The 16902-nt window shown below is 39.5% G+C and overlaps 1 protein-coding gene and 1 long non-coding RNA gene across 2 annotated transcripts; one reads left to right on the top strand and one right to left on the bottom strand.

Moving 5' to 3' along the window:
• Positions 1 to 6344: 6344 nt before the first annotated feature.
• Positions 6345 to 7478, top strand: LOC146489616 (uncharacterized). Its single transcript, XR_014863520.1, has 3 exons — positions 6345 to 6846; positions 6961 to 7081; positions 7179 to 7478. It is a non-coding gene; the product is annotated as an uncharacterized LOC146489616 (long non-coding RNA).
• Positions 7479 to 7640: 162 nt separating this feature from the next.
• On the bottom strand, positions 7641 to 11779 carry LOC146489615 (uncharacterized). Its single transcript, XM_085104217.1, has 3 exons — positions 11579 to 11779; positions 10122 to 10344; positions 7641 to 9484 (listed from the first exon to the last, which is right to left on the bottom strand). Exons 1-3 carry the CDS (start codon positions 11654 to 11656, stop codon positions 8973 to 8975), a joined length of 813 nt encoding a protein of 270 aa, XP_084960343.1. The 5' UTR covers positions 11657 to 11779; the 3' UTR covers positions 7641 to 8972.
• Between the last annotated feature and the right edge of the window lie 5123 nt (positions 11780 to 16902).

The raw sequence follows: 16902 nt of genomic DNA, 5'->3' as shown, positions 1-16902 counted from the left end.
TACTCTCTCATGTGATAGCTGTAACCGAAGTCCTCTGCTACCATCATCAGCTGGGTTAAAGGGACCAGGGCAACGATTCCCCTGGCTTGGTTCGGTTGTGTCCAGAATTTCACCAAATTGGGTTCCCATTAAAGGCAGGGTGATGCTTAGATTTGCCACGAATCCACTGGAACACAGTGGCATTGTTAGTCCACAGGTAGGTAAAATCTACCTTCTAATCATGTTCCTTAACTATCACACTAGATAACCTTGCACGTAAAACTGCAGCTTGCAGCTCTAGTCTAGGGATGCTCAAAGGGTTCTTGGGTGCTATACACGTGTCTTTGCTGCTACAAAGGCACAACACTAGCGTAACTGAATCTGAAATAGGCTACAGAACAAATTGCCTGTTTACTCGCGTCCCCAAAGACATGCAGCTGTATAATTGTGGGACTGTCCACAACATGAAGGTAGAATCGAGGGACCAAGAATTCTGAAAGATTATTGGTGACTGGAGAACTGTATTTTGTAAGCTTATGACATATCCGCATACTTAGTATAAAATAAAGTGTTGCGTATAATCGAGAAAGTCTTGAGAGCCGTTGGCATAATAAAGTTTTGTTAATCATTTGAAAGTCAAGTTATTTATTTACTAATTGTCATCAGGTTATTTAGTTTTTCGTCTAACATTTGCAACCTTGCGACTAAATTTTCGTATCTAGCTGCAAAATTGCGACTGGATTTTCTTTTTAATTTCGAGCCCTGAACATTATTCTCACAAAAGCTTTGGTTTACTCGGGAAACAACGGTTGCTATTTGATAATTTATCCCATATATTTTATTTTGTTTTCAATTTTTCAATCCGGTGGGGTAAATATAACAACAATAATAATGCTATAATTAGCTTTTATATAGCTGGAAAGCAAATATGCCAAGCACATAACATGTAAATATGATCTAAGCAGTACAAGTGGTATCAATTAATATTAATCAAGGCTTTTTGTTCACAAGTCATCTTGAGGTCGTAGATCGAATCAACACCAGCTTGGAAAGGTTTTACAAACGAGTTTCTGGGCAACTTTGAAATGCATTCTCTTCGTGGACAGAAATAACAATAATAATAATAATAATATTACTAATAATAATAATAATAATAATAATAATAATAATAATAACAATAATAACTTTATTTATCCTGATAAAAGACTGGTCAGTCAAACAAAGGTTGATAGACTGGTATTAATCGGTGACCAGGACATAAGAAATATATAAAAATATTTACATGAAAAACAGTGGTAAAAAATAGTTAGAGAAATATAACAAAATGAACTAAGCATCGCTTTTACAAATATGATTGGCCCTATCCATGTTCATCAAGTAAGTAAATGTTCTGACCTTAAACTGTGCAAGTGTTCTTAGCTCATGTAACTCTCTTGGTAGTTTGTTCCAGGCACTCGCATCCGAGAACTTAAATGAAGTCTGACCACATAATAAAATAATAAAAGAAAATGTCCTTTTTATCCACATCAAATTAAAAGTTCTGTAAGGACCCTCTGTACTGGCTTGGAGGTCACCAAAATAAATTGTACTTTTGCAAGATGCGCACTTGGCCTCTCCGCGTGTTTCCTGATTTCAATTTTGAAAACCTGATTGTCCGAGCTATATTTACTTACATGTGTCAGGGGAACATGGTCTGGAAAAGTATCAATAATTTTTGACCATTCAGTATGTAAAAACTGGCATTTGTAAATCAGTGGACACGACTGTTCAAAGTTAAGACCTTATAGATAAGCCTAGCCAAATGGTGACAAGTTTTGCTACATCCAGGACTTGAACAAGATGTACTCTCCTTAGATACTGTCACACCTTTGCAAGTAACCAATAGTATCTAATATACGGAACATAAACAAAGCCATGTCACTTGTGTAGTCAAGAATATCCATAGATACTCCTTCTACAGTTTTCCCGAAGAACTTCAACTGCTTCTTAGTAGCAGAATCTTTTTTCTGGTTGGGTGTTTTTGGATTATTACTACCTTTCTTTCTTTTGTCTGACCTATGGCTGTCTCTTGTGTTGATTCTGTAATCAAGCTGTGCAGCTCCAAAGCTCTGCACCAAGTCATACTGTGCAAGTAACGACTCTGCATTGGCTGATATGTAGTGAATTGCATCTGTAGATCATTGTTGATCTCGAATTGGTTTTTTTTTTCTTGTTGCTCAGCTCGATCTACTACAGAGGGCTCACGTCCTACTGTTTTAAGGCCAGCAGCCTCTAGTATTGCTGAAGAAAAATCTGTAGTCACAACGTCAAGAAGTCTCTTGCAATAACCTGAAGCACTAATAGACTTGATCACCCCCCTTTTCATGGGCAACGTTCATGACTTCCTCCAAGGTTGCGAGCGTTGCATACTGATCAAACAATACAACGGGTTGAGCAATGATTTGCTAAAGGTAAGTGATTGCAATGTCCATCAAAGTCAGGTTGGCCGCCTTTTTCAATTCTTCCAGCTCTCTCTGTAATTTCTTGATATGGGTAATCTAAGAGAGGCATACGGTAAGAGAATACAAATCCAGAGTAGAACAATACAACTCAGACACTCTTGATTATGGTTGGACAAAACAAAACAAAAGAAAAGATAATCAACAATTTGTTTTTCTCTTTTCACTAAGTAGGATCACACGGTTGGGCCACCAGGGTATTCAATTTCCTTACTCATTTAGCTCACAAAGATACCCCTTTTTGCTCTTATTTTTGCTCACCAAGATACCCACTCATTCTATCCGAGGGCCCACACATCAACCCTAGCCCTGCCCCTGCCCCCAGAAGACACCGAAACGGAAAAATCCCTCCTTCCCTCCTTGGGATTCACAAAGATATCCCTGGGATCACAGCGGACCCCAAGGACATTTAAAGGCCTATCGCGCCGGATGATGTCACACCCGCGGACATTTACCTCTAGATCAGAAATATTGTCATCTAGTCTTGTCTCATTTATGGCCAATACATCGATGTTTTGTTTATCTAGAATAATGCGAACTCGGTAACTAGGCCACTGGAAGGAAAATGGTGTATCTGGATGGGCAAGGCTATGGACAATCCATTGCAGAATTTCCTCTGTCCATTTGTGTGAACCCCGTCGCAAACATAGGGGTGGTAATTTTGACCGGAGGTAATGTCTAGACACCGAGGGCCGAGAATCACATCAGCACTTACAGGAGGTGTTCCAATAAAGTGTTTTTCCATATTGCCCGGGGCAGGCTTAAAGTTGATTCAAAGTAGGTTTCCCCAGTTTGTAGGCATGAGGCTTCCGTCAGATTGATTCCAGTTGCAGTCTCGGTGCAATCTTGGTTGGGGCAGTGGTCTGACGAACAAATTGACTTAAACTCGGTCTTCAGCATGGAGTTGCACCGTTGCCAGAAAAGATCAAACTTATTTCCACAAACATCAATTGTACTGTGAGCCACACTGAAGGCAAACTGAGGGAAAGGGCTTAAAGGGATACTCTAGACCCCAAAACAACTTTCCAAATTCAGAAAGCTTATGACCCAAATAAAAGATATTTACCAAAATTGGAGTTCGATCTCCGCTATTTTGCCCAGAAAAATGAAAAGTTTCTCACCATGGGATTCGAAGCAGCGCTTGGGCCGAAAACCGGAAATGACGCAGAAAGAAGAACTCGCCAAACCTTTTCCGGTTAGATTCCCCTGGATTTCTTTAGCAAGATCCGGTAAATGGCTTGATTTTAAAATTCCAAAATAAAATGTATAGTTCGCGTTTTGAGGAAAATTCAATAACACCGTATCGATTTATAGTTGCTTGATGCTTAATTCTAGTAACAACGGTGAAGGTCTTCATAATTGGCATTTCTTTCGGGTTTTGTACGGATGGTTCGGACACACGCGATTCGATTTTTTTGCTAACCCCACGACCTCTGCATACTTTTCTGAAGACTGTTCTCAACCACAAATTATTATAGCTGTGTCTATGGAAAGATGAAAAGCTCACAAAACGCCATTTCAACCTTGTTTTAAAGAAGGACTATCAGAAAATAAGAGCATAGGCCCGATGGAGGACAGCACGTCTAATGAAGCCGCTCCCGCCAGACAGATCACAAAACAAGCTACTCCACCAGAACTAGGGTTCACTGTATGTTTGAAAAATAATAAAAAATTGTTATTGCAGTGCAGCCTGAAGAAAACTAGCATTAGCCGATAATGATACTTAAGCTTACCTTTCGAACACACGTAGTATCGCAGTTATTTCATTAACCTTGTTCAGTTCAGGTACGCGACTGTCATATTCGCTGTATACACGGCGCGACAGGGCAAAATGACCAACAACGGTAAACACCGTTTTCTAAATCAGCATAATATCAAAGGTGACAGGCCTTGTTTTGCTTTAAAATGGAAAACAATGAAACATTTCCAGTCACATTACTTAGCGGAAAAAATCCCTGTAAAGTGAGCTCGAATGCAGTACTATAGAACGCAATATGGCATGAAAGGTTAAACTCGTTTAATATCCCAAAAGGCCCAGTACAACACAATCAGGATGACTCCAGAATTTATTTATGTGGTTAGTCTTCGTCGTAGTATTGTTGTTTGTACAGGTACCACTCCTGTAAAGTGTGAATCGTTATAATGAAAGCTGCCCACATCTCCAAGCTTTCGCTGAGCTTTGTACGCTGTGTCTCTATTAACTGCTATTAAACAGGCCAAAAAATATAACTAAATGACCAAACTAAAGTAGATTTCAAATAACAACGCTGTACCATAAAAAGGAAACTTTAATGCTACTCAAAACTTATTCAATCGCCAATGAAATCACATTGCGGATGTGAAATACACCAAATTTGCGATAGAATGCATAACCGGTCGCTTACCAATCCGCTCTAAAACACCTCTTCGCACTCGTTTTGTAGAGTCCGTAACCGAGTTCACTTCGCTGTTGCACGGCTAAACGCATGTGAAAAGCGCCCACATAGCTCTGTTAACGTTGCTCCGTTGGCAATTTCGATTCTACTATTTTGTTCAGAAGAAAAACAGGCAAAAGAACTGCGCTAATCCCCAGAATCCATATTGTCTTCAGTGTTGTAAACAAGAGCGGTTCTTCATTCTACGTCATCGATCACGTGCTCTACCAAAGACGATTTTTACTTCCGGTCTTCAAAACGGGGAAAATTTCGCCTTTCTCCGGCAATTTTCGGCCTTTTCCTTTTTTCTTTTGTACTTTATGTGCCGTTTACCCTTTATTATAGTCCAAATGCTACCTTTTAAGCGAAAGTTGTTTTGGGGTCTAGAGTATCCCTTTAACCACTCCACTTTACCTCCGGTGAACTCACCATTGTCGAACATCTGTGCGATGGTGACAAGATGTTTGACCCAGGGTTCTGATATCTCCGATAACTTAGCAGAAAAATGTGGGACGTTTTTCAACCATGTGTAGAATATCGTCAAAAAATGATCAATGGGACAGGATTTGATAAGCTTAATCGTACCATGTGTACCACCCCAAGCAGGAACACGAGAACACGAATGGTGTCATAGGAAGTTAGCGGAACAAATTTGTTTACAGACGACGATTTTCTCGCAGCAGAACCGGGTTGCATACTCAACACTCTCTTCACAGGAGGTTTGGTTGATACTTTAGGAATCTTGCTGGGTGGCTCAGGTGTTTCAAAATTCTTCATTAATTGCAGGGCAAGCTCGTTTTCCCATCGTTGGTGATCGTATACATAAGCTGGGCACTGACTGCGGTGCAATGACAGGGAGTTTGTTCAAACTCGAAATGGTCTGGCCCAAGCATCGCATCTGAAAGGCCTGATACCACTGCGATGCACTCCTTGTCTTCACCCGTCCATGGTACAGTCTTTCTCTTCCACCCACAACCGGGATAAAAGAAATGCTTTCCTATAAATTTAATTGAAAATGCAAAGATTATTAGATGAAAAATATGTGCAGGCGTGCAGATTTTTTTTCACTATCTAATCTAAAACAAACACGCAAGTCAGAATAGTTAAGGATACTTCCTGGGTTCCGGGTGTCCTTTGGAAAAAAATTCGTACGCGCGCAAGTTTTAATAAACCTCTAACAAACTATATATCATTATAAAGCTAAATAAATGTAGTTTCCTATAAAAAATATAATTTAGCGAATTTTTCCTTTTTTAACTGCCAGAAGCCAGTAGAACCTCGAATCGACCGATGGTCGTTCCATTGGATTAATCGGTTATCGAACGCCGCGCGAAGAACGAAATCGCTGCACAGTGTTATTCACAAGGCATCAATCAACAAAAAGGTGTCAGGCTTTTTCGAAATTCGGATTGGTTATTTAGATATCCACGTCTAAAGTTTGAGTAGCAAAAAATATTTGAGGCGTGTTGCGTAAACAGTCGCCACGGGAAAAATATTTTGAAAATCAAAATTCCCTGACACCTTTTTGTTCGTCATTATCCCTCGAATCTTCTGGCCAAATTTCACGACAATCCGTCAAAACTACATACCCTATTAATTCGTTCAAAGTGGACATACCCTGCCAAAATTCAAGTGTGAGTTTTCGCTCGATAAAGGTTTGCAAGAAAAACAAGCCTCCACAGGAGATTATGACACCTCATTACGTGGCGAGCCAATCAAGCAACAGGACCCCATGGCGTCAACAACAATAGCACAGAATTTCGCGGCAAAAGTATCGCGTTGCAGACACGTTTTAGACTCCGCTGTTGTGATTGAGCGAGATGGGGAAAGTGGCGAAAGGAAAACGTAAAAATCAACCAGGAAAACGGGGGAAAACCAAGGCTAACGAAGCCGAAAGCGAATCAGTGGAGAGTTTGAGGAGTACGCTGATATCAGAAATGAAATCTATTGGGTAGGTTGTTCGTTTTGATTGCGTGTAATGTAATTTGCGCTTCAAGCTAAAGCCATTGTTCATATTGTATCAAAGGAAATATATAATGAAAGAAAATCGCATTTTTACTGCTATTTAGGTACGATGGTGATTTCTTCGTAAGAAATCTTCAAGATGGTGTAGAGCGGAGCAAAAAGCGAGGAAAAGGGCCACGCAGAACGCGCTATCTCCAGTATTGCACGTGGGCTCATGCGCTTCTGGTGAGTTCTATTTTATCGGTCTAGTTCTTGTTGATTTTATGCCAATGTTTCATTACAAACGCTCAATAAAACGTTATTTGGTTTTATCTTGCTGCAGAAGAAAGAAATCGGCCCAGAGGATGCAGAATATGCATTTCCGGAGGTTGTGCTCAATTTTATTAGAAAAATCGTTCCAGGAGATGTCAAGGGGGAGATCAGAGAGGTTTCTCTGCCACTACAACCCAAAATTCCCTTATCTTTATTCTGGTCTTTTTATCAAATAAAATAGATCTTGGAGTTGGAGTTATGCTGATATCAAAATAATACACAACGGTTTTTTTTTTTTTATATATTTTGACAGGACGCTTTCAAAGTTACCCTGCAGGACTTTTGCACGGCAATCAACATCCCCCCAACAAATGGCACTGAATAACACACTGGCTTTTTCTTGCTGAAGGACTATGTTTTATTATTATTATTATTATTATTATTATTATTATTATTATTAAAGATTGGCTAATAGAAATAAATGTACTTGTTTCCATAATTTCTCACGGGGGGGTGGGGGGGGGGGGGTGGAGGGACTCCTGTATAAAAGTGACGGGGTTGCTCGTCGTACCTTTTAGGGGTTAAAAATGCAGTTTTAGTACCTCCTAGGGTCTTCAGCCTCAAACGGTCCACAGCGGGAGCTTTTGGGAACCTTTTAGGGTATTGAGCCGAAAAATATGATAGGAGCTATTTCACGGGGGTAGGGGTGATAAAAATTTGAAGCCACGCCCACAAAACAGGCTATCTTTTAGGGGTTCTTTTCAATATGTCCAGCAAGCACCCCTATCACTTTTAAATGGGAGCCCCCCCTCCCCCCCCCAGGTAATTTTTACTCAAATGATTGTCTTCCTCTGTATGCAACCCCAAACCTGTCTTGTGGTTGACCTACAGTTTGCAACACAACTTGTGTCTATTTACAATTTACTTTCACTAAGACTTTCCCCTTAGTCTTATTAGTAAAGTAACTTAAGTTGTCTGGATTTCAGTTACATTACTACTATAAAATTGTTAAGAAAAGAGTAACCAAATTTGGTTACCCAGGCTATTCAATTATTGAAAGAATATTCATTGTAAATGTAACTATCCCCAACCCCCCAAACAAAGGCTCCCTTCCCCTCGCACACTTCTCATTCCCTCTCAACCAAACTCCTTTGTGGTTAAACGTGTTATTCTTATCATAAACAAATCAGCAAAAATGTACCTAACATTTGTAGACCAAAATGAAAGAGAATACATGGTCAATTGATGCATTTAACCTGTTTTCCATCAAAATCATATGGCTGCGGTATTTTTGCAGTACCTGGAATTGACTGCTTAAAATATTTTAGTGTGGAAATAAGTTTGGTTGAGACTGCATGACCTGAATTTATGGGTAAAAATGTAATAATGTGCGAATTGCTACCAGAAAACCATGCATTTACCGATATCAGTATTAAAAGTTATTCCAAGATTTGTTTGTGCTGTGTTTACTTTTGTTGCCGCTTTATGTCTTGTGTATCTCACCATTAGCATGGTAGAAAAGACACTCTATCCCTTTCACTCAGACAAGTTCTAATGTACACGAAAAATCTTGCTTTGTAGTTGGCCTTAAGTTTTGGCGCCATAACACTGTTATGCTCAACAATCAAGAAAATAGACATTTGATTATCTTGTCCTCTTAATTTGTGTAAAACCCTTGAGAGCTATACATTACACCTTCCTTGTGTTGAAATGCATCCTGTTTTTTACATTTGTCTTTTTTGAGTTTCTTTCTGCATTTCTTTGTCTCGGGGTCTGCCTTGTAGTCAGATTCATGCATGCGCTTCCTGTCAAGCTTCTCAAGTTCTGCCAGCATGTCGGGGTGAAGAGGGAGATCCATGGCTAATCATAATTTCATAATGGTGTCCTTTAAGCCATTGTTGAAAACAAGCACACCAATTGCCACTGCCAAACTTGTTTCTTGCTGTGAAGTATACTGTTCTTTTGGAGCCATTCCCCAGACAACATGGTGCAGGCTTTCATTTTTGTTTTGATCTAGGCACCTTTCACAGCCAACGACGAACTCCTCAGCGCCAAGCCGATCAAACCTTGGCTGCATTAACTCCACCACACATTCTGGAAGGGGGTTTTTGATGGGTACATAGCTTGATCCCCCAGTTGCCTTATCTTTGTTATAACTGCACCATGAGTCCTTCCCAGTGGGGCAGTCCTCATGACGAGGCTGTTCCGGAGTGCTCGAATAGTGTTTTAGAATGGCATGGGTCGCCTTTGACATTGCTTTGGCATCACCTTTGTTTTGCCTTATGGCCTGGCCATAAAAGCTTTGCATTGTGTCTATTCGGGCTGTGGTAAGTCTTCCCACTCCATTTATTGTACCGCCATCTTGTAGTTTCTTTCCTAGGACAAGAGATATAAGTGAAAGGCATAAGTATTTTTAGATAGAAAATAAATTTAACCAGTCTGTAAACCTTATTTTTTACTTTAATACACATGCTCACACAATATCACTCTCAGTTTTATAGAAATGCTGTTGTTGCAACACATTTGATGGCCCCTCTCTATAATGAGATGTAAATGATGTGTATGTCATGTGTTGTTCCAGAAAAGATCCATTCCCAACCCACAGAGGGTCATTGAAATTTTCGGCAGGGGAGCGGGCCTAAACGGCCACAATTTTGAAAGGAAAGTATGAAGCCAAACTGAACCTGCCTTGGGGGGAGTATGGATATTTTCTATAAAAACAAAATTACTGTAAGCAGGCTAAATCTTAAATTCTTTGAGAACTTGTGCTAACAACAGCCTAAAAATGTACTGTTTTTGGAGAGGACTTCAGGGAGTATTCTTGTGTGTCTATTTATAGCAAGTGTCTGTTCAGGAAGGTTCAACTGTACATAAAACAAGAGTATAGCCAGATATGACATTCTAAACATAATAATTGTATGTCTCATTGTAACTGTTGTACTTGAACATTATTGGGTACACTCGAATTAGCCTGTCTGGGTCTTGGATTAAATTTAAAGAGTAAAGTGCTAACCTTTTTGTGTAGTTACAAGTTTTCTTAGTGCTGTCCCCATTCGCTTTGTTACATGGCCAATGCAGTCTTCCTTTGGTATATACACTGCTGCACCATAAGGAGACAGTTTCTGCACCTCCGCATAGCTTTTGCTGTCTCCATCACCAACAAACGGGATGTATCGCAACTTGTGCTTGTCAAGTGATCTCCCATACAAGCGGGATGCTCCCTCCGCTTCCATTGACTAAAAATGGTATATGTTTACATTAGATTGGTTTGATGCACCTATAACTATTGTATTCACAATAAAAAACATCAGTTAAGGTCTGAAATTTTATAGGGTATAGCTTTTTACCCCTCTGGTCTAAAATAGGGCGCGATCTGGTCTGAAATTGGGTGTGATTTTTTGAAGAACCGACTTTTGTTTTATTATTATTAACCTCTTGAGAAGTGTGGCTTGATTAACATCAGGAATTGAAGCCTTTATCAAATGTTTACTCAAGCCCATTTAGTCCCTGGGTAATGCACCTATCATCGGTAATCTCCTGAGGGGGGACCCAGGGCAAATACATCTTTTGTGGGGACTTACAGGGAGATTTCCACAGATGTTGTACCCTAAAAACTGGGGGAAATGAGAGAGGTTTTCTTTCGTTATGCCTTTCATCAACTGAAGAAGAAATCAGGCGTACCTAAACACAAACAAGTCATTTTCCTTTCACTTCTTCCTCCCCACATAGGGCATATGATTGTTTATTCCCCCATCTAGGAGGGGGGATTTTAGAACTTCGACAGGGCTCCTCTCAAAGCCCCCTCCCTTGCCCAGGGTTCCTCACCAGGGGGATGGCCGATGATAGGTGCATAATTTTGAACATGTATCATGGTATGAAATAGGATTTTAATTTTGAGTAAGGTCTGAAATAGAATAGGAAAAATGACATAGTTTGGTCCACAATAGGGTAACAGTTTCAAGAAGAGTGCCACACATCCCCACCCAAATTTTCACAGTCGTTTTGAACTAAAATCCTGGAGAAAAAATTTTCTATTTCGTTTCTGCTATAATTATTTCTACAGTTATTAAATTGGGTTTTAGATATATATATATATATAACTTCCATTCATGTAATGGCAGGAATGAGTTTTGGAACAAAATAATTTTGTGTGTAATTTCCTCAAGGTACAGTGACAATTCAACCCCTGCCAAACATTAGGTTGCCGTGTTCACACAATAACAACTTTCACATAATACAAGCCTGGATTACGGCCTGGGGGCCGCCCCACTAAATTGAAAAAAATGAATGCAACTGCAAATGTGTAAATTTTTCAACCGCCCCTGTCACTCCCCATTCATAATTTGAATGAATAGTCCACAAATTAGCCCCTTTTATGAAAGGAATACATGTTGACTAGTGTAAACCTGGCATGTCTGCTTGGCAGTTTCCAAAATAATAACAAATGGCCTAACAAATTAGGAGACAAACCTGCGAACTTCCCTCGTGATTGTGGAAACGTTTGTCATCGTGATCAACAACCCAAGCCAAGTAGTCGAGTCTAGTCATTGCCCCTTCCTGTCGCTTCCTCTTCTTTTGCTCGCACGTTCTACACGAGTTGGAAAGGAATTCAACATCCAACACTTTCCCTGTGTCTATGGAGATCACTGCTATAACTCCATCGCGAGCAGTCCACCCTTGCCCTGCAAGAACCTCTTCACTTCAAGGGCCGCGTTTTTCAGTTCCCTTTCTTTGAGTTCGTTAGCAACCTGCTCTAAAGTTTTAGTGTGGTTACTCCATGTGTCTCTACTGATCGGGGAAGGTAGGTTTAGAACGCTCAAAATTTTTTGAGCAGCGGAGCGGCCACGACCTGCTAGTCTGAGCCCGAGAACCAGTTCCCTGTCGACGTCGTAAAATCTGTTGGTTTTAGGGGTTGTGTGGAATGATGTTGCCAGATCATGCAAAGAACACTTCGGATTTGTGCAACGGCAAATCCTTTCAGCTCCCAGTCCCGTTCTTGAAACTTCTTCAAAGTTAATGCCGTCGCTACTGCAAACAGAACATTTGACTCGGCTCTTGACTGTGTACTTGATCCAATAACAGTGGATGAAGTTGATGGCCGCTGCTTCAGTTCTTCGTGATCACTTTCGACAGAACCTTCAACGTTGACTAGAGTTTCTTGGTCGAACCAAGAGCCTTTGTCGCTCGCTGCAAGATTACGTTTTCGGTCTTCGCTGAAACCTGTCTTTCCCTTTTTCTTAGGCCCTGGCTTCTTCCGGGATTTTATCCACGGGCTTTTTTCGTTTTTTGCTGACTTTTCCATCATTGGGAAGCGCGAAGAATATAAAATTCGAAGTGAGAAATTTTCTGCAGGGTGAGATGTAAACAAAATATGCTAATTCATGAAATAAGAGCTCCCCGATGAAGCGTTTGCCGCGAAAATTCCTCTGGGGCGTCTCGCACTAAGAAGATTATGACACCTTTTTTATTGATTTACTTTTAGATGGAAATACGTTTTCCTAAATATCTCGCGCGCTTTTTAATATTTTTCAATTTTTTTTTCAGTAAATGTTAGATAAAATCCTCAAATTTTATTTGGTTGAAAAAAATGTTTTTTCACTTTTTCACCCCACGATCCCAGGAAGTACCCTTAAGTTTTTCGTGAGGAAGAGGTATGTAATGACTAACATCATTAAACTGTCTCAGCTGCACAAGTTGCCAGGTTACAAGAAATGTGCCGAAAAATAACTGCTCAGGGGTACCTGAAATGGAAGATTCCTTTGCTTGGAAAAAAGAATACCTCACTGATAGGAGACGTTCAGCATAACTGTGAACCAAGATATCCTCCTTTCTGAGAAAAGGAATATATTATTATCAATGTCACTGTTCCCGAGGAACATAACGCAACAGGGATATGCACTAAAGGAATGCGCAAAATACTTAGCAAACAAGATAACGACTCAAGATGGCATTATCGAGGGGAACACTGCCTTGCGGTAGGTTAATCAATGCGACTTCCGGTTTGCGTGACAAAAACAACCTCACTTATCTCCCCAGCAATACGAGCTGAATGGTAGACAGCATGTGCTGGATCACACAAGAGTATTGGTTAGCAGGCGATAAACAAAAGCAAAGAAGCAAACAAACTTGGGTGAAGTCGCTGCGCAGACGTAACCGCACCACACAGGAATGACCCTAGTTTATTAAAGCAAGGGAACGCAAACAACCCATCCCTAATGTCACATTCCATTGACAATATTTTACTGATCTGTTAGTAAAATCTAATTATACACCCAGGACACAAATGTAAATTAAGAGAGAATGAGATCATTGAATTTAAAGGCCGGATTAATGTCAATCAATCAATCAATAAAAAAGCAGAATCTAGCCATTCCACTTACATGAAGAAGCCAGACCCAAACAATCATGGTTAGTGGCTCTGGAGTACAGTTGACGCTGAAGTTTATGAGCGGCCTCAAAAACCTGGTTAGAGTATCGAGTCATTGATTGGAAACAATGCATTAACATTGGCGCGTGCTCCACTGTGATATGACCATAGTCACCAGTTCCAGGGCAAACTCCGATGAAACGGGCCTCAGTAATATTCCCCAATGTTTGCACTACAAAGTTAAACAAATGCGGGCATAAATAATGAAAAATAAACATAATCACACTGCGTAGTTACTAAAACCCGGAACGACCCACAACATTCCACAACGATCCCTCAACGACCTACAGCGATCCACAACTATCCACGACGATCCCAGAACGATCCACAACAATCTTCAAATGACGGAGGACGATCTCAAAACGACCCACAATGATCCCACAACAAAAGAACAAAAGAAACCACCCAAGCAAAAAATATCAAAAACTTAACTTTTGAATTTTTTTTTAAAAATTGAAAAGCATACTGAATAGGAAACATAACGACTCACAACTACCCAGAATACCTTTGATATTCCGGTAACACATTCATAAGGTTGTCAAAAACAGGACAAATTAAATGAGCAAATGCAGCTTTTCAAGAGAAAGAATCTCCATTCAGAGACACATTTGTAAGTACGATCAATGTCTCTTCAGCCGGCCATTGAATAAAAATTTTAATATTTGTGTAAGTCACATGAAAAGTTTCATCAGCTTTGTTCTCCAGAAACATCCATCTACATTTGTGCCGCGACGCGCTATACTTTCTTGCTGATTTCTGTGCTAACGAAGCGAACTGGGATTGCAGTGTTATGACAATGACCATCAAGACGACAGAGATCTCATGTATATATCTACCACAACTTCCATTGTACGCAATTGCTTCCCTTTACAGGCAGAGACCTCATGTATGTACCCAGCACGAGTCCCCTGTACGTAATTGAATGGTACGTTGACGTTTAATAATAGTGCATTGAATAATGAAACGTGTTTTACGTAGTTGGGCACTCGTGGTGGGTATATACATGAGACCTTTTCCATCAAGACTGACATCAGGCTCTCTACTTTTCATAACATGGAATAAAGGCATAGAACACCACATAGTAATCCTTTAATTTACTCCATGAATTAACTTATTCAAACATGATCTTATTAAGATATACCACCTCTGAAAATCGATAGAAAACGATGCACAATTCTGAACGTGTTTCATTATTGAAGAGAAAAAGCTTAATGTTGCTACGAAAACAGGTGAAGTTCACGGAGTTTCACTCTGAACATTAATAACACACAACTGTCTCTTTTGGCCGGTTGACACCAATATCAATCAATACTAACAACTTGAAAACGATAACCTAACATGTCTCTAAATGTAGTTCATTATTGAAGGGAAAAATTTTAAGAGCGGCTGACTGAGAATATCGAGAACTCGCGGTCAAAACTGAAATTTCGGATTTCCCCATATTTTGTCAGAAGAATCCCTTTAGAGAACTATTTACGAAAATGACATTAAAACTTTCCAAAGATTTTTCGTTTTCGAGAATTCCGGCATAATGTGAAATGCCGTGATCGCGGCGCAGCTGGCGTTAAATTTTGACGAGATTTGGTGCATTTTCAAATCGCTCGGGAAGGAAGACGGCTTAGCGTATTAAAACGAGCTTTTGAAGTTAAGTTAGGTATCCTTCTGAGAATACGGTCTTACCAAAATATTGCTGGAGGATTCTTATTTACATGCAGTTTTCAAAGTCCGAAGAATCCTATTTTCAGCATTTTTGTTGACACTTGAAATTGTGGAAACTTTGCGGACAAAATTCTTTCCCTGGTACATCGAAATTTACAATGAAAGTTACAGTAGAGCAAAGCTCTATTCTAGTGCTGCAACATATCAAAAATTCAGCTTGGGTAATTTAAAAGCCAGTCTTTGACGGAATAAAACACATAGGGAATTTTTGACATATTTTTTCAAAAAATTCCTGTGGTCACGCAGGGACAAGATGAAATGTTTCAATAAATTATTGTTTGTATGTTATTTTTACCGGAGAATTATATAATTCTTGTTCCAAAACTAAATCTAATGATCTAATAAGTTTTGAATTGCTTTATATACCTTAAATAAAATAAGTCTAACTAGGGAGTGAGATGTAACCCCAAATTTGAAAAGGTCAAAGTGTCATGTCACCTTTCTGCTCGTCCAGATCTCAACCAATTTTTTTTCATTGTCACATGGTGCATCTAGAAGTACTTCTAGAACCAAGTATTTATGATATATCTTACTAAATAAGAACTTGTTTCAATAATAAAGCTAATAGCAGGCGTTAAAATCACTTTTGGGTTTGTGAAGCTGTGCAAAGCAGGCATGTTTTCTAGATCACAGCCTATCAACAACATGCTGACTGTTGAACTCCTCGCATGTGAACACTTAAAAATGAGGAAATATTTCGAGACAAAATCTTGCGCTGGTACATCGAAACTTACAACAACAGGTATGCTTGAGGTACGATCTGTTATTTTACTGCAACATGTAAGAAATCTAGTTTGGGGATAACATTTATAGTCAAGTGTTAACAAAATGGTCAGTCAGTGGTCAGTCACGCAAGTACTAGTTGACATATTTGAAATACATTTTATAGTTTGTATAATATATTTTCCCGAGAGAATGACAAAGTTATCGCTACAATACAAAATGTAATACTCTAAACAGTTTTTCGTTGCTGAATATTCCTATACAAAAAATTATTCACAGTTAGAGTGAGTGATAACTAATGCTACAGCAAAATTCGTAAAGGCCGATTGCCGTGGCATAAAATGCAAGGCCAGAATGATCGACAAATTTCATTATTGTACTTCACGCAACTAGTACGTTTTTCACTAAACAGAAGGGTGACAATCTGCTCAGTTCTTAAATGAATCTGTACGAAACAGAAACATTTTCTACCTCACAGTCGATAGCTAGGGTTAATGACATGTTTACGTTTTTATAACTACAGTGTAGTATCCGAGTTGTATTTGCCTGCCGCTTCGATACCGCTGATATGAGATAAAATTCCATTTTGCCCGGCGCTTTGGCATATTTTCGAGTAGAAGGTAGATCACCTACACGTGGTATTGCTCACTGAAGACGAAACTTCCATCAAACAAACGTTGCGGTATTTTCATCTTTTTCGCACTGAGGAGTTCAACTAACCCGTGTAGTCTGTTTGTCTGTCTGCCTGTCAATAAACGACCTTTATCATAGCTAATTAAACAGCATTTTCTGAGTCTTTTTGAGTATTTTCTTCCATAGTAAAGAAAATAACATTGATTTAAAGCTGGTTACAACGCATTCAACTTGTTAATAGATATATAAGTTTGCTGAAAATAATCCCTAAATCCCAGGCGCTTGCTTTTTC

The sequence above is a fragment of the Pavona decussata genome, unplaced genomic scaffold, assembly GCF_977016875.1.
Source record: "Pavona decussata unplaced genomic scaffold, jaPavDecu1.1 SCAFFOLD_4, whole genome shotgun sequence".
In the NCBI taxonomy this organism is placed as follows: domain Eukaryota; kingdom Metazoa; phylum Cnidaria; class Anthozoa; order Scleractinia; family Agariciidae; genus Pavona; species Pavona decussata.
Note: the sequence above shows the minus strand (reverse complement) of the source record. Positions and strands in the feature narration are given on the sequence as shown.